This window comes from Lepidochelys olivacea (genome assembly GCF_965140295.1).
Source record: "Lepidochelys olivacea isolate rLepOli2 genome assembly, chromosome: 3".
Taxonomy (NCBI): Eukaryota; Metazoa; Chordata; order Testudines; family Cheloniidae; genus Lepidochelys; species Lepidochelys olivacea.
In genome coordinates, this window is record NC_140413.1 from 62,279,034 (window position 1) to 62,301,340 (window position 22,307).

Sequence of the window (22,307 nt, forward strand, 5' to 3'; positions counted from 1 at the left end):
TTAGGGCTTGGCTGTCCTCACTTCCAGTCAGCCCCTCAACCTGAAACATACTCAGCTCGGAAAGTCCGCCTCCCCTGGTGTCTCCTCTCCCACCAAGCGCGTGTGTGTGTGTGTGTGTGTGTGTGTGTGTGTGTGTGTGTGTGTGTGTGTGTGTGTGTGTGTGTGTGTGTGTGTGTGTGTGTGTGTGTGTGTGTGTGTGTGTGTGTGTTTGGTGGTTGTTTCGGTGCAATAAAAGCCAAGTTTTTGAATGATAAGTAATCTTTATTTGTTTCCTGCAAATTGTGACAGCAGGTGGCAGCAACACATACACACGCAGTTTAATTATTTGCTTAGATAGAATCCTAGGCCACAAAAATCACAAGTGCTTCCTAGCAAAACTCGATTTCCTTAAGCATTATAGTCCCAAGCTTAATAATATAAATTACTAATTCTCAATTTCAAAGTATTCCCTCAAAGCCTCCCTGATTCGAACTGCCCCCTGTTGTGCCCTTCAAATAGCCCTGGTATCTGGCTGCTCAAAATCAGCGTTCCAGCAGCGTGCCTCAGCAGTGCACCCCTGAGCAAACTTTTCACCCTTACCAACACAAAGAAGATGGAGCTAGGCTGTTCTCAATGGTGGCAGATGACAGAACAAGGAGCAATGGACTCAAGTTGCAGTGCAGGAGGTCTAGGTTGGATATTAGGAAAAACTATTTCACTAGGAGGGTGGTGAAGCACTGGAATGGGTTACCTAGGGAAGTGGTGGAATCTCCATTCTTAGAGATTTATAAGGCCCAGCTTCACAAAGCTCTGGCTGGGATGATTTAGTTGGGGATTGGTCCTGCTTTGAGCAGGGGGTTGGACTAGATGACCTCCTGAGGTCTCTTCCAACCCTAATCTTCTATGATTTTATTACACATGCGTCATGCACCTTTCCAGACCACCCCGCATTGATGCCAGTCAAACACCTGCGGTGATCCAGAAATCCCTGCAACAATATGGAGAAGTACCACTTCCTATTGCAAGGTGGTCTGGTTCCAAAATTGGAATATGCATGCCATCTATTGTCCCTCCACAGTTAGGGAAACCCATTTATTCAAAGCCATCCACTATCTCATGCCCATTGCCAAGAGTCATGGTTCTTCATAGCAGGATGCGATTAATGGTCCTGCACACTTGCCTTAATGCAGACCCTATGGTTGACTTCCTGACTCCAAACTGATTCGCGACTGACTGGTAGCAGTCTGGAGTTGCCAGCTTCCATACAGCAATCACCATGCTCTTCTCTGCTGAGAGGGAAGCTCTTATTTAGGTGTCCTTGTGCCACAGGGCTGGGGCAAGCTCTGCACGCAGTTCCAGGAAGGTTGCTTTCCTCCTCTGAAAATTCTATAGCCACTGTTTGTCATCCCAGACCTTCATGGGACTATGATCCCACCACTCAGTGCTAGTTTCCTGAGCCCAAAAGCAACGGTCCACCATGTTCAGCTGTTCCTTGAATGCCAAAAGTAATCTAATGTTGTTCCTATCCATGTCAGACAGCACGTCAGGCAAGTGTGAATCCTGTTGAGTTAGGAACTTCACGATTACCTACACTGCCATTTGCGATGTGTTACTGATAGCTAGCAGAGCATTGGAGAACAGTGCAGAATCCATCCTTTCACAGAGATGGCAGGGTAAACAGCAAACAAGGGCCATTGATAAATGCCATGAACCAAAAATTGAATCACATGGAATGCTGGGATGGAAAGCAATGCATCATGGGAGGTTGAGCCAGGACCCATGATGTGCTGTGATCCAATCCGCCTTCCCACAAAATCTAGCAGCAGAAGGTGGCAAGTTGAATTGTGGGATAGCTACCCATAGTGCACTGCTCTCACTGTCAATGCTAGTGCCCCAAGTGTGGACATGCTCTGCCAACAAAGGGAGTGTAGCGTGAACATGCCAACAAAACTCTGCAGTGTAGACAAGGCCAAAGGCAAGCACACATACCTTCCTTTGTGCAGGACACCCCTTTGATTTCTGCCTTGGCAGGGCTGCGGTGTTTGGAACATGTTTTAATAAAATCATACAGGGGAATCTTATAACTTTACATGCAGTGTTGCCACACATATTTTACCAGGACAATACTGACCTGCAAATTATGAGTTTTCAAATGGTACCTTACAAAGCATACTTTGTACAAAGATTATTACAATAGGGTGTCGGGTGTGAACATGGGGTGTATTCCATCACAGACAATACTTTAGATTTGTCATTCACTTTGATTTAAAAATAGTGGATGAAGAATCCACTACAACGACCCTTACTGAGTTTTTCCAATGGTTAATTACACTCACTGTTAAAAATTTACCCCACTTCCAGTCTGAATTTGTCTAGCTTCAACTTTCAGCCATTGGATCGTGTTATACCCCACTCTACTACAAGACTGAAAAGTTCATTATTAAATATTTGTTTCCCATGTAGGCACTTACAGATTGAAATCAAGTCAGCCCTTGACCTTCTCTTTATTAAAATAAATAGATTGAACTCCTTTAGTCTATAAGGTAGGTTGTCTACTCCTTTAATCATTCTCATGACTCCTCTCTGAACCCTCTCCAATTTATCAACTTCTTTTTTGAATTGTGGACACCAGAACTGGATGCAGTATTCCAGCAGCAGTTGCACCAGTGTCAAATGCAGAGGCAAAATAATCTCTCTACTACTCGATTCCCCTGTGTATGCATCTAAGGATCGCATTCGCCTTTTTGGCCACAGCATCGTATTGGGAGCTCATGTTCACCAGATATCCACCTACCCTCCCCAAATCTTTTTCCAGAGTCACTACTTCCCAGGATAGAATCCCCCATCCTGTACAGCCTACAGTCTTTATTTCTAGATATGTACATTTAGCCATATTAAAAAATATATTTTTGCTTGCACTCAGCTTACCAATTGATCCAGATCACTTTCTATTAATGACCTGTCCTCTTCATTGTTTACCACTCTCTCAATTTTCTGTTATCTGCAAACTTTATCAGTGATTATTTTATGTTTTATTCCAAGTCATTCATGAAAATGTTAACTAGAGTAGGTCCAAGAACAAATCTCTGCAGGACCCCTCTAGAAACACACCTGCTCAATGATGATTCCACATTTACAATTACATTTTGAGAACTATCAATTATCCAGTTTTTAATCTATTTAATTTGTGCCATGTTAATTTTATATCATTCTAATTTCTTTAATCAAAATGTCACATAGTACCAAGTCAAATGTCTTTCAAAAGTTTAAGTGTATTATATCAACACTATTACCTTAATCAACCAAGCTTGTAATCTAATTTAAAAAAAGATATCAAGTTAGTTTGCCAGGATCTATTTTCCATAAATTAATATTGATTTGCATTAATCATATCATCCTCCTTTAATTCATTATTATTCCAGTCCCATATCAGCCACTCCATTACCGGGCCTAGGATCCACAACATACTGACAGGCCTGGGTCATCCCATTGACCCTTTTTAAAAATTGGCACAACATTAGCTTTCTTTCAGTCTTCTGGAACTTCCCTAGTGCTCCAAGACTTATTGAAAATTAACATTAACAGCCCAGTGAGCTCCTCAGCTAGCTCTTTTAAAACTCATAGATGCAAACTATCTCAATCTGCTGATTTAAAAATCTCCAACTTTAGTAGCTGCTGTTTAACTTCCTCCTGAGATACTTGTGGAATTGAAAATGTTATCATCATATGAAGAGACTACTTAATATACTTAATACGCAACTACTTAATACGTAATCTGTTTTTTTCCCAAATACAGAGCAGAAATATTTATTGAACACTTCTGCCTTTTCTGCATTATCATCAATAATTCTACCATTTCTATCTCATAATAGACCAAAACCATTGTCAGGATTTGTTTTGTTCCTAAGATATTTATGCTCCTCCTTATTGTCCTTATCTTTGCTGGACAGTTTTCTCTTTGTCTCTCTTTACTTCCCCTACCAATTTTCCACAATTCTTAGCTTCTGATTTATATTCATAACTACCAACTTCCCCTTTCTTCCATTTGTTATATGTATATATTTTATAGCTACTTCCACTTCCCCTCTAAATTAGGTCAGTTTTTTAACCAATATGGCCTTCTTTTATTTTGACTTTTGGAGCATCTAATGAAGCATTCTTAAACAATTCCAAATTATCACTGATATTTTTCTGGTTACATTCTTCCTCCTGATTTGGCTCATAATTGTTTTCAGCGTTGTGAAACTGGCCCTATTAAAGCACCAAGTATATATATATTACTGGTCTGGATTTTATTTAGTTTGCACATTATAACTATGACCAAGTTGTGATCACTTGTACCTAAGCGACCATTAATTTTTTGTTCTGTGCTCAATTCTTCTTTATCTGTCAAGATGAATTCTAATATAGAATTTCCTTGTGTTTGCTGCAACACTTTTGAATTAGGATATTGTCAACAGTAATATTTAGAAATTCCAAGGATATTTTAGTATTGGCAGTATGAGACCTCCAGCATATGCCAATCAAATTGAAGTCCCCCATTATAATGCAACTTTTTCCCCTATGCATTATAAATAGATGCATAACTAGGTGGCCATCCTGTTCCCTAGTGTGGTCTGTAGCAGACACCAACTAATACCCCATATTGTGCTTTATCTGTTGGGGCACTGATCCATAAGCATTCAGGATCACTTTCTTTCAAGTTACATTTGACTCAGAAATAGGTAATGCCATTTTTGACAGAGTGCCACTCCCCTTCCCCTTTTGCCCACTTGATCCTTTCTAAATAAGTTATAACCATTTATTGTAACATTCAAATCATGCCACCAGGTTTCAGTTATGCCAACTAGATCAAATTTATGCTCAAACAAGCAATTCCAATTTCTCTTGTTTGTTACCCAGGCTTCTAGAGTTAGCAATTAAAATATTTCTTCTCTTCATATGAGGAAATGACCTCACCTTGTGCAGTAATGGGGGTTCTTTGAGATATGTGCCCTATGGGTGCTCCACCATAGGTGTATCTGTGCTCCTGCACCTCTAATGGAGATTCTAACTAGCAGTGTCCATTCAGCCCGCACACATACTTTCCCTCCCTTGTGGTCTGCCTCGAGATTATTTAGCACTACATGGGCAAACCTCACTCCGTTTATTCTCTAACTCAGAGCCCCTTATGGAGAACTCCAAAGTAGAGGAGAGAAAGGTGGTTTGTGGAGCATCCATAGGGACACATATCTCAAAGAACCAATGTGAGTAACTTCCTCTTCTTTGAGTAGCGTTCCTATGGGTGCTCCACTATAGGTGACTTCATAGTAGTATCCCCCATGGAAGGCTGGGCCTTTGGATTGGAGTCTGTTACTACAGAGAGTACTGTGTAGCTGAAGATGGCATCAGAGGCCAAATCTCCAGTGATCACATAATATTCTGCTTAAGTGTGGGCAGAGGCCCATGTCACTGCTCTGCAGATTTCTGAGATAGCGACATCTTTAAGAAATGTGACCGAGGTAGAAACTGATCTTGTGGAGTGTATACAGATTCCAGAGGGAGGCAACAAGTTGTGCCCTTGATAGCAGTGATTAACGCAAGCAAAGACCCATCTGCACAGTCTTTGAGACGATATTATGGAGCCTTTGGATCTTTCCACGAATGAAAGTAAGTCCTTAGTCCAGTTCAAGTAGAAGGCTCGTGCTCTTCTAATATCTAGCATATGCATAATTGCCTCCCTGTAGTCACAACGTGGTTTTGGGGAAAAAACAGGAAGATGGATCTGCTGTTTTGGAAAGAGGAGGTAACTTCAGGGAGAAACTTGGGATGCGGCCTCAGAGTTACTTTGTCTTTAAAATAAAGACCATGTATGGTGGGTGTGCCAGCTATTTCTCCTATGCACCTAGCTAAGATGATGGCAATTAGATACGATGTCTTCATGGACAGGTGTAAGAGAGAGTAAGTTGCCATGGGCTCAAAAGGAAGTCTAGTCAAAGCTTTGAGAACCAGATTAAGATCCCAGGGCAGAGTGGGTGGTATCAAATGCAGGAAAAGATTCCCAATGCACTTAAAGAATCTATGTGTCAGTGGATGAGCAAACACTGATTATCTGTCTACCTGATGGTGAAAAGCCGTTATGGACACAATATGGAACTTAAGGGAGCTGAGTGAGAGTTTTGATCTCTTGAAGTCTAAAATGTAGTCTAAAATCAGCTGGAGGGAAGACAAGATTGAGTCTGTGTGCTTACAAAGACACCAAACTTGGAATCCTTTCCATTTTTGTTGGCAAGTACATTGAGTGGTTGAATTCTGGCTGTGCAGCAACACGTCTTTCACCTCATCAGAGTATTCTAACTCTATGTCTTGGAACCAAGAAGGAAACAAGTCTGGAAGTGGAGGACCTGCAGGTTGGAATGAAGGATCAGCCCATTGCTTTGAGAGAGAAGGTGAGGAATGGGACTCAGAGAAACCAGAGAACATATTGCCATCTGTGTCAGATAAGGGAACCAGACTTGTCTGGCCAGGAGGGGGCACTCAGAATAACTTGCTTTGTCTCATCGAATTTTCAACAGGACCTTGCATAGAAAAGGAAATGGGGGAAAGACATACAAGAGGTCCCTGTCCCAGGGGAGGATGAGGGCGTCTCCCAGTGAATGTTTCCCCAGGTCGGCCCTAAAGCAGTAACAACAACATTTCTTGTCCCAGTAAGTAGCAAAGAGATCTGTAGTTGGGGTTCCCCAAAGGGCAAATATGACTCAAAGCATCTTTGAATTTAGTTCCCATTTGTGGTTGTGAGAAAAGTTCCGACAGACTGTTGGCTGTCACATTCTGTATCCCTGGTAGACAGAGAGCTGAGATGAGCATGTTGTGACAGATGCACCAGTTCCAAAGTTTGAGTGCTTCCATGCAGAGGGAGGGAAATCTAGCACCACCCTGGCAATTTACATAAAACATACAGGTCAGATTGTCCATCATGATCTTTGAATGGATATTCTTGATGAAAGGCAAAAAGTGTGCCCAGGCATTCTTGATGGCCTTTAGCTTCAAAACATTGATATGGAGGGTCACTTTTGTGGAAGACCACTTGCCTCGAACCTTGCGGTTGTGTAAGTGAGCTCCCCAGCCTATTAGGGAGGCATACACATTAGAGACAGTGGCGGTGGTGGCTGCACGAATGAAATGCCTGCTCGGATATTGGATGGGTCTTTTCACCAGTCCCAGGAGTGCTTTACTATAGAGGGCAGTGATATCAGTTTGGTTAGTCTATCCCCGTTCAAGGAATAGACAGAAGTGAGTCACATCAGAAGACACCTCATGAATATCCAGGTGTTTGGGGTGACGAAGGTGCAGGCTGCCATATGACCTAGCTGAAGGCAGTTCCTGGCTGATGTTTAACGGCTGGCCTGAACTGTCTCTATGAGACTCATAAGGGTAGTGAGTCTGTGTAGAGCAGAGGTTCTCAGACTTTTGTATTGGTGACCCCTTTCACACAGAAAGCCTATGAGTGCGACCCCCCACTTACACATTAAAAACACTCTTTTATATATTTAACACCATTATAAATGTTGGAGGCAAAGCTGGATTTGGGGTGGAGGCTGACAGCTTGCAACCCGCCATGTAATAGCCTCGCGATCCCCTGAGGGGGCCCAACCCTCAGTTTGAGAACCCCCAGGCTATTACCTTGAACTGTCCCTTACAATATGTGCTAAGTACTGTACATATGCTAAACAATCTGTTCCACTTTGCATTTTGCTATCATGTTGAGAGTACCTTTCCTAGACCCGAAGAAGAGTTCTGTGTAAGTCAAAAGCTTGTCTCTCTCACCAAAAGAAGTTGGTCCAATAAAAGATCCACCTTTTCTCTCATATAAATTGTTAGTTATATTTTCTCTTGTTATCCATTTCAGTCTTCTCTTTCTTCTAGTTTTTTCTCCTTTTTGTTTTTTTTTTGGCTTAAACTCTGTTTTGCTCTCTTGCTTTTCTGGTCCATCTCCCCTGCTAACTCCTTCCTCTTCATTTCCCTAACCACCTGAAAGCTGTCTGCCATGGAACAAGTGCCCATTTCAAGTTTCATAGGACTAAGCTGCATGGCTGAGTAGAGCATCTTTGACCAGTTAGCTACTGTCTACACCTGTAAATATATATATAAATATATATAAATATAAATAAAAAAGCTGCCCACAAAGCCGGCTGCATTATGTGCTACTGCCAGAATAGAGAGAGAAAGCAGGCAATTTTCAAGGAAGTGCCAAAAACTTTACCTGACAACTAGGTAGCTTTCTATTAGCAGTTTCTTTTCAGCTTTCCACATCCCCAACTGCCACCTCAGATTAGTCTAATGCAGGGGTTCTCAAACTTCATTGCACCGCAACCCCCTTCTGACAACAAAAATTACTTCACGACCCCAGGAGAGAGACTGAATCCTGAGCCCACCCCAGCCCCACTGCCGGGGGTGGGTGGGGAGGGGCACCAAAGCCCGAGCCTCACTGCTCTGGGCAGGGAGGCCAAAGCTGAAGCTCAAGGGCCTGCAACCCCCAGGGACCTGCAACCTGAGCCCAGCCACTCAGGGCTGAAACCCTCTGGCTTTGGCTTCGGCCCTGGGCAGTGTGGCTTGGGCTTCAGCCCTGGGCCCCAGCAAATCTAAGCCAGCCCTAGTGACCCCATTCAAAGGAGACTACGACCCATTTTGGGGTCCCGACCCACAATTTGAGAACCGCTGGTCTAATGCCTCCTGAAATTATACCTCCCACCCGCCCCAAAAAGGTTAGGAAACACCTCCTGAAAAATTAAGTTTCACAGATTCCTCTGAATTTAACACTCAAAAGCTGCAAGACTCTGTTTTCATATCTTTTAAGTTCTTAAGCATTTTCTCTCTTCTATGTGCATAATGCTCATTAATGATAATGAAACATGCAGAGAGGACAGAATCCTTAAAAGTTATAATATTTTACTTATTACTGTATTCTGTCACTTACCTAGAACTACCATCACTGTGCCATGCTTTCTCTTCATCTTCTGATGTTCCACCACTGGCAACAACTGCTTCTCCTTCCTAACAAGGAAATGATAGATATTTACTTTGTGGTGTTAAACTGAAAACTGTAATTACAGTTAATACTTGACAGAATCATTATAATTCAAAGTCTGTGATGTTTTCCATTAGAAGCTGTGTCTTTCAGGGGCTTATAAGTCAACCATTAAATACAAATTTTCAACTTAAGTACTTATTTTCTTTAAGATGATTTAGTTGAATTCTTTGCTATTTAAATAAGAGCAACAACAACAAATGTATAATGTACGGAAGGCAGACATCTAGTGGATGGAGGACTGGACTGTGACCCAGGTCCTTAGTTCTGGTATTGATTTCCTGTGACCTAACTTAGGTCCTTGGTTCTGGTATTGATTTCCTGTGACCTTCAGAAGTCACTAAGGGTTTTCTACCTTGGAACAATCAAGAAAATTAATCTGAATTAACAAAAGGTGTGAATGTAAAGTACATTAATTAAAATGCATTAAACCCTTGTGTGAACACATTCATTCAGAATTGAAGTGGCCATAATTTGGTTTATCTTAATTCAGTTAATACAGCCACTTCAATTCTGAATGTGAGGGCATGGCTACACTGGAAACTTCAAAGCGCTGCTGCGGGACCGTTCCCACGGCAGCGCTTTGAAATGCGAGTGTGGTCGCGAGCGAGCACCGGGAGACAGCTCTCCCAGCGCTCCTGGTAATCCACCTCCATGAGGAGATTAGCTTGGAGCCTGTCCACACTAGCGCTTTAAAGCGCTTGGACTTGCTCAGCTCAGGGGGGCCACCTGAGCCAGCAAGTTAGAGCGATATAAAATGTAAGTGTAGACAAGCCCTGAGTGTCCACACAGGGTTTAACACAGAGTAACTAATCCACTTTAAATTCACACCTTTAGTTAATTTGGATTACTTTTCCTGAGTGTCCCCATGTAGACAAGCCCTTCTCTTTATGTCTCTGTTTCCCCTCTAACACTTTGTTCTGTCTATTTAGATTGTTAGCTCCTTGGGGCAATGACTATCTCTTACTTTGCATATGGACAGTACCTGCTACAATGGAGCTCTGATCTCAGTTGGGGCATCTATGCACAACTGTAATACTAATATACAACAGTGGCATAAATGCTTTCGGTCAAATGTTTCTGTGTTTCTGCAACTAAAATATATGCATCCATTTAGTTTTAGTCTGTACTATGGACCCAAATATCTTATTTTTTTTTTAAATTAAAAACCATTTCCATTTAATGGTCCACTGACCGAAGGTAGAAATTAGCTACATAGCATCCACTGTAACTACTTTTCCTTAATGCTTAGGTATACCATAAATAATGCACTGCATAAAATTCATACCACATATTGAAAGTAAACACTGAATCCCACAAAAATAGCTAAAATATATCTTGTCTATTCGCAAGAACAGTGCACGATATTGGAATAGCTCATTTACAAAAAGGCTTTTTTGGAAGGGAAATACAATTCTATTGTTTAAAAAAAATTACAAATACAAGCAAGCTGGGGAACTTTAAATTAAATTGGAATGTTGGGTAAGAAAAGTTTAAAAGAGACTTAAATCCATTAAAGCCAATTCTAATGCTGTATCATAATTATGTAGATCAAATATTTCAAAGATGAAGAACAAGAAGTTTAAGTATAAGAATGTATACAAATATTAATCATGTTTTCAGTTTGTTTCTATTATGAAGTGGCTAAAATACACTGTGGAGTTCAGTGTTTGCTGCATCAATTTTCAGTTAAAATATACTGAACAAACAAGATTTTTCTTTTAAAATGCCAGATCTGTACATTCCCATAGGGTTTTGTAAGACAATCTGGATACTTTCATTCTCACACACTATCAGCAATAAAGCCCATGCAGACCACATTCTGTCATAAGTTACACTTGTGCAACCTCTTTGTATTCAGGGGTATTGCACAGGTGTAACAGAAGAGATTTAAAACCTGCAACTGGAACTTGGTTAACAATTTTAGAAGAAATTAAATCCAGATTTATGTCCCATCATTGCACTGAATCTGCAGTGGTAATGAGTCAAAAGCCTTTTTTCTGTCACTGAAGTAAGTTGATATGACTAACATTTACAAGAACTGCTCCGTAAAAAGGTGCCATTGTTACACAGTTACCTTTCAGAGCAGGTCATTTTAAAGTGTTTAACAAAGATCAAGGGACATCTAAAACAAAAACAACACCGGTCCACTTATTTGCAACACCAACTAAGTGACCCACAATTGAATGTTCAGCTATCTGTCCACACATCCTGGTTCTTAGGATTGCACCTAACACTGTGATATCTAATCTACTCTACTCTTTCTCCAAAGATGCCCCCTCTAGAATAAATTGTGGGCACAATGGCAGTACAAAACAAGGCAGATTGCAAGTGCCTTGTTACACTAATTCAATGAATAAGAATATCCTTGGTTTTGCAACACTTGTTTCTCCTTCCCCTTCCACAATCTCTCTCTTTAAATCATTTATTTTATCATCGGCAAAGTAACTTTTTTCTGTGTTGGAAAATTATGAGCAGAGTTCCCTTAACTACTGATAATGCTGGTCCCTGACTAACTACCTGGGTATGTTGAAACAATTTTATTATGTCATGTAAATCTCACATGCTAATACTGGGATGGTTTGTCCCTGAATTTGTGTAAGAACTTGGTCATATTCTTACCTATAAAACACTACAGACCCAAGATAAAATTTAAACACTCAAGCTCAATATGCATGTCTAAACAAGTAATTTCCCGTCAATTTTGCATGCCTTTCCCTAAACAGTCAGCTTTTTGTGCCATTACCAAGGGACATATTTTTAAAACTCTCTACACACATAATTTATGCATATCCAAATCTGGGTTTGAGAGTCCAGGTTAGGCACATAAAGATGTTTGTGCACACTTAGAAATCTGAACCTGCATTTTTAGGAACTCTATTTAAACACAATATTTGTATATGGAAGAGGTGTCTTTACCAAAATGCAATATAAAAATTTACATACAGTTATAATTTTGATCGGCATAAATTTAAATGATGCATGCATTTTAATGGTTTTTTTTTTCATTTAAACCTTGCCAGAAGTAAAACTTTTTATATTAGAAATGATAGAAATTACATCCTTCTGGCTATAAATAATTAATTCTACCCTTACTGAAGCTTATCCCACTTAAGTATTTTATTTCAGACCACTTTCATTTTATTTTATTATATATAAAATGTGTATAATATGATTCCACCTGTGTTTTTGCTGTTTCATTTACAGTTGTATGAAACCTACAGAAATCTGCTATTCATGCTTCAATCCTTCCATGTAAACCTTGCTAAACTTGTAAACTCCATATACAAAAAAAAAGTCTGACCTGTGCAGACTGAAATGTATGCTGAGATGCTTAAAATTAATACCTTTTGTGTTTATGTCAATGTTTTCATCTCTGGGCATTTTTTTAAATACAGATTTTGACCCAATTTGATCCACTATACACTGTGGAGAATGAAGTACATGTTACATGTGAAGTAGCATTTGCAGGTGTAATTTAAATTTCTCTTGAAAATAAGCATTCCAAATATATATACAAATAGTTTATATAAATTAACACCTTTCCACATTCTTACAGTAAATTTGTAGGCATAGTTGAAAGATTGCCAATGCACTTGTTATTACCTGTACACTTGTGAAAAGTTAGCTCAGTATCTAATTTAACCATAAAAAGTAATCAACAATAAACGTTTGCTTTTGAACTTGAGCAACAATATTTAGCATAACAACATAAACAAGTTATAATGCACCCTACTGATTCAGAGTCTTACATCTGAAGAACTGTTTCCATTTTCTAACTCTTCAGCAGGCCTGGCAGTTTCTTCCAATGCATATCTGGTACGGTAATTGTGCTGGTTTGCCTGTTGCTTTCTTGAGTCTCCAGTATCTAATATATGATCATGAGAATGGTTCTATAAGGATATGAAAATTATGTAAGAATCAATATATACTTGAACACAAATGATTTTCTGTAAAACCTTAGATTAGTGTTCTGTTAATGAATAAAGTTCTAGTACGGCTTAGATTTTTTCTGGAATTTTGTCGTGGCAAAAATGTACATTTTACAAACAGTTCAAAAATCATAAAATTGAGAGCAAGGGTCAAGAAAGTCAAATGCTAATAAACGGAAACTCAATGAAAACCTATGCACATGCGCTTAAGGGCTGTAACTGTCATTCAGTACATCTCTGGACCACTGTATTTCTCTCAGACATAAAATAAAATTTATCTTGACTTACCAAAATTTCCTCGATCTTAATTACAAAGTCCAAAGAATGGCCTCTAAGCCTGCATACATCTATGTCAGACCTGTCAGCCACTGACAGAAGGGGGTGCCACCAGCTACACCAAAGAACCTGCCACTGAAACAGGTTCCATTGCAACTGATATCCCTTGTGGACTGAAATTTATTAATGAGCTTATATGCACTAAAACAAACTGTAAATTCCTACTGCAGAGCATTTCTTTATGAACCAATCTGAATGAACTGAAAGAGTAAGATGTATTCATTTGGCCAATGAAATTCCACCATTCCTTGTTTGGAGTACCTGTGGAGCTTGTAACTCAGAGAAAGGAAATTTTTGGTAAGTCAAGAAATTTTCCTATTCTTTTTTGTTTATAAGGTCCACAGATCTGTTCATCTAATGGGATTTTATCACAGTGTCTTCAGGCTGGCCATCAAGCAGAACTACACACAGGGCTAAAAACTCCTCCTCTACTTTTAGAAGATCACAGTCTGGGGTACCCTCCTATCAAAGTCAGCATCCACCAATGCCTCAATATTTAGCTTATACATTTTTGAGAAGGTATGGATGGACAATCAAGCGGCTGCTTTGCAGATTCCATCATATGGTTTGTAAGATCTTTCAGCCCAGGAAGCTGCTACTATTCACAGCAAGTGAGCTTTGCTGCTGTTTTCTGGAGAGAGACAATGCATCCATTAAGCCTCAAACACAGCCATCCTGAATTAGTAGATTTGTATGCCCTCTTTCCTTTAGATGCCAAATAATAGAGAATATTAGAGCATTTGACTTACGAATAATCTGTGCATGAGAGATGTAGATCTTGAGGCCTCTATGAACACCCAACATCTGTCAGAGCTCTCTTGGGTCAGATGGTTTTGAAAAAACAGGGAAATACAATTTGGGGGGTTTTGTGAAAATCTGAGTTAATTTTGGGGATAAAGGATGATCTGTTCGAAGAACCAGCTTATAATAGTGGACTATGCTGTACTGTACCTCAACAGAAAAAAGTTTTAAACCCCAAGCTCCAACACCCACCAGGCAGAGATGATGGCTACCAGGAAAGCCATATTCCTGGGGAGGAAATATATGCAGTCCTTCCTGAAGGGATCAGAAGGACACAGAATCAGGGTATAAAGAGCTAAACTGAGGGGGACCTTGGGGGAGCTCAATTAATCCTAGGACATGCCTGACATCACAGCAAAAAGAGATTTCTTCCTGCCTGTGGAAAAAAGTATCCTAGATAATGCAGCCACTTATCTTTTAATGCTGAAACTGTAAGATCTTTGATCAGATCCTCCTGTAACTATCCCAAGATCTGTGATATAGATGCCAAAGGAGGAGAGAAGCTAAGTTTCTTGCACCACAGCTTGAACTTCCACCTGGCCTAGAATAAAGAATTTGTGGAAACTTTTCTAGACGTCAGAAGAGTGGAGATTATACTTTCTGAGTATCCTCTCTCTCATGGGAGAGTGGTCAGAATTCAGGCAAGTTAGTCTTAAACACTCTTGACTTCAGTGACAAATTGGTCCGTGGGACGCCAGTCCTATCTTAAGGAAGGACAATGGAGTTGAACTGAACCATACTGAGGAGATCAGAGAACCAGGGCCAATACAAAGCCATTAATATTACCAATCAATGCCCTCTCCCTCTTTATATACTGGTTAGCTCTATGTAACAGAGAAAAAGGAGATACATACAGAAGGCCTACTAACCACCGTCCTGCGAAAGAGCATTTGTACCCTATTGCCCTTGGATCCCTCCTCATTGAGAGAAAAAGGCGGGGGACTTTGCCATTTGTGTGTGATGCAAATGGTTTCATCAGAAGAACCCCAAATTTCCTCAGCAGGAACTGAAACACTTGTGTGAAGATTCCACTATGCATGATCTACCTTTTCCCTGCTTAGCCAGTTGGCAGCAATGTTTTATTTTTATTTGACTATGTAGAGTTTGGATGAACTAGAGATTTTGTTCCACTCAGGACATCAGAAGGTAGACCTCATTGTGCAGGGATGATGAGTGCATTCTGTTTGTTCATATAGTCCATTGCACTGGTGGTGTCTGTCATGATTAGTACACATGAGCATACCTTGGGACCACAGTGAATTGCCCATAGCGCTTAATCAGTTTATACTGTTTCCTCTCATGTTTTGTTTAAGTTCCCTGTACTGAATTTACTATGAGAGTTTCCCATCCCTTGAGGCTAATATTGGATATAAGCCCTATTCTATCCAGGTTGGCCATGGGAAATCTCTTGTTAAAACAATATGTGCAGAGACAGTTGCAGTCTCCTGGTGGGATGAACAAAAAGTATAAGGAGGCAGGGACAGTGGACATGACTGGAGGAGGGTCTCATGTACGCAGGAATCCTTTGACTGCTTTCTAAGATGCTACTCAGCACTCAAGGAGCGGAAAGGGCCCCAGTGTTGTGATAGCCAAGCAAATTATATGAAGCCTGTAAAAGGGGAACAAAAAGTTACCCCTCTAGTAAGGAAAGACATTTTGTAAAAACTCTGATTTTGTGAAGATACTCCACTATTACCCTGGTAGAAAACAAAATAGGAGCATTCAAAACTACTGATTCCCTGTTTGGAGTTCTGATAAACCATTGATGGGCCCTTGCCTAGCTCTAATTGCCTCCAAATCCCTAAGGGACAGCACTTTTGGCTCCTGTGCTGTCACAATTTTTATTTCTCCAGCCAACGTGTTCCAGGATTGACGAGACCAGAAAGTCTAATTTAAAGAGTCGCACAGCCTCTTCAAAAATACAAGCACCCCTTCAAGCTCTCTATTTCACAAACATATTTTTTAAAAAGGCATAAGGGGCCAGCAATGGTATGTCCCCAGTGTGTATGGGTCTCAGACCACTGCCCACTCCCCCTCCCACAGTCCTGCTGCTGCTCATATCTACTCTGAAGGATGTTTTGATATTGCCAGATCCATCAGACCTATATTTTAAAAAATCCCTCAAAGAACTGCTGAGAGGTACTATTATGGAAAATATTTTGTCACATTTAGTGTCCCTGTTTATATAGGGGATGTGATTGGAAGTTAATCTTGGCATAACTTTTGAACACAAAAACCCATGTGATGTACATGTTAGACAAAGTTTTCTTCCACTCGTGCAACTTAAGCAATATGCACTCTTATTCATCTGTGACAACCTCAAACAGCAATACATCCCCTCATGACCAAGAAGTAAAATTACAGTAATTTCCACTTGACAGGACTTCCAGAAACACAACTCATTGCTTGTTAAGAACATTATAGCAGAGTGACAGCTCTGCTATAGTTAAGACTAGATTTCTGTTTTAAGCACCTTAACTCTATTTCCTGGTTTTCACATCTCTGAGTTTTGCTGACATAGGCATTCTGAAAGGTCAATAAGCTATCACTGGGCAGTACTAACTCTGTGTTAAAGTTATTTGCCATTTAATAATATAACATGAATAGGCAGGTGCTCTCTCAATAGCTATAAATAAATAAAAAACATAATATGCCCCGTTTCCTGTTTTAATTTAAACTGAAGTGAGAAGTTTAGAGACATCTGTGGGCTCAATATACCAAAGTAAGTTTTATGGCAATTTCTGTAATAAAATATGGATGACTATTTACCTTTGAAAAAGAAGGTATTTTGTTCTCTCTTGGAACATGACTTGTAATGTGCTTCCTTTTCTCTTCCGATCTATAAATCTTTATTTCTTCTTCTCCCTTTGCTGTTCTCCATTCCTCCTGTCTACTGGAAGGGAGAAATTAAGAAATGTTAATTTTAGAGTTTCTGGGCTTAGGTCAAAGTCCTGTAGTCAGAGATCCTTTTCTTGATGATTTCTATGTGTGAAGTAGTATAGAATGTTTATCACATTCTTGTATTAAACAATGGTTACTTACCCTATAGTAATTGCAGTTCTTCAAGATGTTGTTGTCAGTGTGGATCCAATTATAGGTGCATGTGTGTCTCACTTGCACAAGCTTGGAATATTTTTAATAGTAGTGTCTGGCAGGGCCACACATACACCTTGTGCTTCCTTGAGGTCCCATGCAAGGACACAGAGAGTGGAGCGGCCCTAACCCTTCCTCAGCTTCCTCACAATTCAAAGCCAGTGATAGCTTAGGACTCCAAAGTGTGGGTGGAGAGTGGGTCATAGGGTCCACACTGACTACATCACCTATAAGAACCATAGTTACTGTAGGGTAAATACATGCTCTCTTCTTCAAGTATCTGTTAGTATGGCTCCTACTGTAGGTGACTGGCAAGCAGTATCCTCTTCAGTATGATGGGCATGAGGAGTATATCAACTGCATCAGTCAAAAAGAGACTGGAGTACAGATCTCCCAAATTTTGCATTTGATCTAGCAGCCAAGTCGAGTTTGACAAATGTGAGTGGGCTGTTTGACAAAAGTGAGTGGGCTGGCTCCACAAAGCAGGCTTGCAGATTTTAGATATTGGTGTGTTCCAAAAACATGCTGAGGATGCTGCCTGAACTCTAGCAGAATGAGCCCTAACTGTAGGTCAGAGAGGAACATCAAGCAGTTGGTAGCACAGTGAGAGACACAGTTATCCATTTTGAAAGTCTTGGGGATGAAATGGCTTCACCTTTGGAGCAGCCACCTATAGCTACAAATGGACATGAGGACTATCTGAAAGATTTGGTCCTGTCAATATAGTATCAAAGGCTCTGGATACATCGAAGGTGTGGAGTTTCTTCTCCCCTTGCATATAACATGGCTTTGCAAAGAACACAGAGTAAACTGACTGATTCAAATGGAATTCCGAAACCACCAAGGGAAAATTGCATGAGCTCTCCCTACCATTTTATCTCTATCAAATGAAACACATGAAGGTTCTGCCATGAGTACCTGAAGCTCGCTGACTTTTCTGGCTGAAGTGGTGGTGACCAAGCATAACATTTAAGAATAAAATAGTGGCTGGAGCACTCCAAGAAGTGCTCAGAGGGGGTACTCCTTAATTTTGTGAAAGATGACATTGAGATCCCATTGTGGAGCAGGGCCTCTGACCAACGTATAAGCTTGTTTAAGAAGTCTAGATACCACTGGTTAAGAGAAGACCAAAACCAATGGAATCAGTGGATGATACACCGATATTGCTGCCAGATGAACCTTAAATCAAACTGAATGAGAGCTTAGAGTGCAGAATTGCAGTAAGTAGCATTGTGATAGCTGGGGCTACAACTTTAATTATGAGCTCAACTGTAAAAAGTATGTAAAAGTTCAAGAAATGCCACAATAACCTATAACAACACATAAATGATGATGGGGAAAAGTAGGAAAGGGAGACAGACTGAATTAGTCTAAACAAAAACACCTACTACTATAACTCAAGGACTTTCCTGAAATCATGCTTGGTAAAAACAGATGTGGAACCAAAAATGAATGAACCAGATGAACATATGTTAGGCCTAACTGGTGGACAAACAACACTAATCATTCTCTTTTTAGGTCCTTAACAAAAAATACTTTGGGGGGAAAAGATGAAAGAAGAAATGGAAGCTACTAGAGCGAGCTTCACCATTATGGCTGCAACCCCTAGCTACCATTTACTGAGATCTGCCCTTTTTCACCCTGATCTTGAGAAATGACCTGACCAGACCGAGCTAAACAGAGAGGGACTCAAATAACACCACCTCCCCTACCAGCTCCAGCTGAATCCCAGACATCACCTGAAATGAAGTAGGATCAAACTTTAACAGAAGCAACAAGAGCTCCAGTTCATCTCAACTAACTTCTCTTTTCCTCAAAAGGACAGTTACCATCTTTGATACCATCTAAAAGACTGTCAAACAAGAGGGTTTGTCCTTCTAAAAGCGAAGAAGAAATGTTGTTAAAATAAAATCCTTAATACTTTACATTTCAAATGACTTAACTGTTTTTCCTTCTTTTCTGTATGTTTAATAAAAGATTAAAAGAATTTGCAATGGTGTGTTTGCCATAGTGCTAAGCAGGATGAGGTTTCTGGTTACCAAACTCCGGACCTTGTTTATGTTTGACACTATTTAATATAAGACAGTGGTTGGGTTAACTTAAACAATTTTGGCCTATTTATTACATTCAAATTAATACAACAGTAGTCTAGAATCTTCCTTATCGGGTCTTGCACTGGGTCTAAGCCACGTTGGGCTGCCTATATTGAGAACCTTCTTCATCTAGAGGAATAATTTTTCCTCCTGTTTCCTGCTCTGTGACAGGATCACCTGAACATGTGAGGAGAACTTCCTTTCCATGGCATTCAGCCAGCCAATATCCAGGCTGTCAGTTGCAGTGACTTCAGGTACGGATGGAATACGTGACTCTGATATTGAGAAAACAGGTCTGGGAACCTGATCTGTAGTTGCATGGACATCTGCAGGAAGTCCATCATCCACAATTGTTTTGGCCAGCACAGAGCTATGAGGTGAGGCTCACTTGATCATATCTGGCTTTGGCAATTGCTCTGGAGATTAGAGGAAAGGCATAAAGAAGCCCAAGATCTTTCCCAGTCACTGTTGAAGGTGCCTGACAAAGATCCTGTGTCCATGCCTCCACTAGAACAGAAGTCTGTCCTTTGTAGCTAACAGGTCTATCACTGGATTCCAGATTTCAGCAGTGAGTACTTGTGGTTGGTGACTGCATGGTTTAGAAATGTCAGGTTGTCGTTGTTTCTTGGAAGATGCAGGGCTGTTCAAGTTATGCTATGCAGGGAGCAACACTTCCATAGCACGATCACTCTCTTGCTAAGGCGCCGGGGGGAAAGGAGGGGGGAAGGAGGCTCCCCCTTGTTTCTTTATGTAGTACACGTCAGACTTATTGTCTCTCAGTATCTGTGCTACGGAGTGTCACAGGACTGGGAGCAACGCCACAGATATCAGCACTCTGATGACTGTAAGTCCTAAGATGTTTCCGTGTAATTTCACCAGATGGTCCAGGAGGGGTACTCAATCCAAGGCAGCTGTGTTTGATACTAATGCTCTACATCAGTGGTGGGCAACCTGCGGCCCGCGGGCCACATGCGGCTCATCAGGGTAAGTTGATTGCGGGCCATGAGACATTTTGCGAACGTTGACCATCCGCAAGCATGGCCCTTCGCAGCTCCCGGTGGCCGCGGTTCGCCGTTCCCAACCAATGGAAGCTGTGGGAAGCGGCAGGCTGCAGGGACTTACATTGGCATACAGCCACTGAAGTAATTATATCCCTTGCGTATGTCTATACTTTGCTCCTTGTGTCAGCGGTGTGCATCCTCATCAGAAGCGCTTGTATCGACTGTACTATCAGTGTGGGGCATTGCTGGATGGCTCCTGAAAGCCAGTAACAGTTGATGTAAGCAACGCAATGTCTACACCAACACTGCACTGAACTAACAACATCAAACTTGACTCTACGCCACTCAAGCAGGTAGTGTTATTAAGTCAGCGTAGCAGGGCAGTTACATCAGCGGCTACAAAATTTAAGTGTAGTTAGGTCACTAGCTGCCTTGCATTGACCTAGCTCTGTAGTGTAGACCAGACCTAAGTCCATTTTGCCTGGGTGGCAAGATAGACTGGAATGACCAAGGAGACTGTCTGTAACTCCATGGTAAGAACGTTAGATGCTTCAGGAGTTCACATTTGTTACTGGGTTGGTCTTCTCTCAGTGCATGCAAGTGTGCTCAGCCCTTTGATAGCATCATCATCAGCCAGGTGAAGAGCCAGTAGTCCATTGTCCAAGTAAGTCAGTGACAAAATTCAGCAACAAATCTCAGTCATGTGCCATATGACTACTGGGTTGGTGAAATCTAATTGTAGAACATGCAACCAGTGTGGAGTCTCTGCCCTGAATTTTGGCGCTCTCAGTTGTGAGCCACTCAAGACAGTGTGACACCTTCTTCCTTAGGTACGCCATCTTGACAACTAGATATTTCATAGAGACTCTGAGTGCCATAGAACATCTTAAGAGCAGTACCTTGTACTGATAGTGATTTGGCCGCACTGGGGGGAGGGATAGCTCAGTGGTTTGAGCACTGGCGGGCTAAACCCAGGGTTGTGAGTTCAATCCTTGAGGAGGCCATTTAGGGATCAGGGGCAAAAATTGGGGATTGGTTCTGCTTTGAGCAGGGGGTTAGACTAGATGACCTCCTGAGATCCCTTCCAACCCTGATATTCTATGATTCTATGAATCACAGGCATTTCCTGTGTGCTGGGTGGATCGCAACGTGGAAGTACCTATTCTGTAAGTTAAGAGCTACAAATCAGTCCAGAGCTTGGTGGAAGGGAATAATGGAGGCAAACCTAACAATAGTGAATCTGAAGCCACATAAGTATTTGTTTAGTCTCCTCAGGTCTTGATAATTGAAGACCCCCTTCTTCTTCAGAAACCTCTTCCCCTGTACTCCTATGGAACCTCTTCTACAGCTCCTAGACGAAATAACAAGGCTGCTTCTGATTGCAAAAGGCTTTCGCAAGAAGAATCCTTAAAGAGGGAAGGGAAGTGAACTGATTCATGCAGCCATGGGCAAGATGCCTGTTCTTCCCCAAGGAAGAACAGGCATCTTCTGTTTCCATCTATAAGATGCATTAAGCCATCACAGGAAGGAGAGGGTTTAACCCCAGTGATGATAATTTGTGCTAAGCACCTCACCCCACAGTACAGAGAGGTCTCCTCCTGCCTATCCTAACTGCTTTCTTTTCTTTTTTTTTTAAAGGAACTTATAAAAAAGGAGAAGGGAAGGATTCATTGTAACAGAGTTCTGAAAAATAAAAAGCTGGTCAAACAGTCCAGCTTCTATCAGGCTGCCATAGGCAGTCAGTGGGAACTGAGGGAAGATTGGGACCACTCTACCCTTTATGCCCTCACTTGGAAGAATGAGGCAGCACAGGGTGCACATGCATAAGCTCACCAGACACTGCTACTCAAAAGATTCAAAGCTTGTGCACATGAGAGGTACACATACCCACAGAAAGATCCACACTGATATATACTGAAAGAACATTAATTTCTCTCTCATTCTAGTGAGAATCTGAACTCATGAGTGCACTTCCTGGATACAGTCAGGGTTCAAACAGTAGGTA

The 22,307-nt window shown here is 41.0% G+C and overlaps 1 protein-coding gene across 1 annotated transcript in view; it reads right to left on the bottom strand.

Moving 5' to 3' along the window:
• Window positions 1-22,307, bottom strand: part of PHIP (PHIP subunit of CUL4-Ring ligase complex) — a 293,959-nt gene that overhangs the window by 97,140 nt on the left and 174,512 nt on the right. The window contains exons 20-22 of the mRNA XM_084623628.1: window positions 16,885-17,008; window positions 12,799-12,939; window positions 8,936-9,012 (exon numbers count right to left, since the gene is read on the bottom strand). Of these exons, the coding sequence (XP_084479754.1) occupies window positions 8,936-9,012; window positions 12,799-12,939; window positions 16,885-17,008 (342 nt within the window). The remainder of the gene's footprint in view (window positions 1-8,935; window positions 9,013-12,798; window positions 12,940-16,884; window positions 17,009-22,307) is intronic.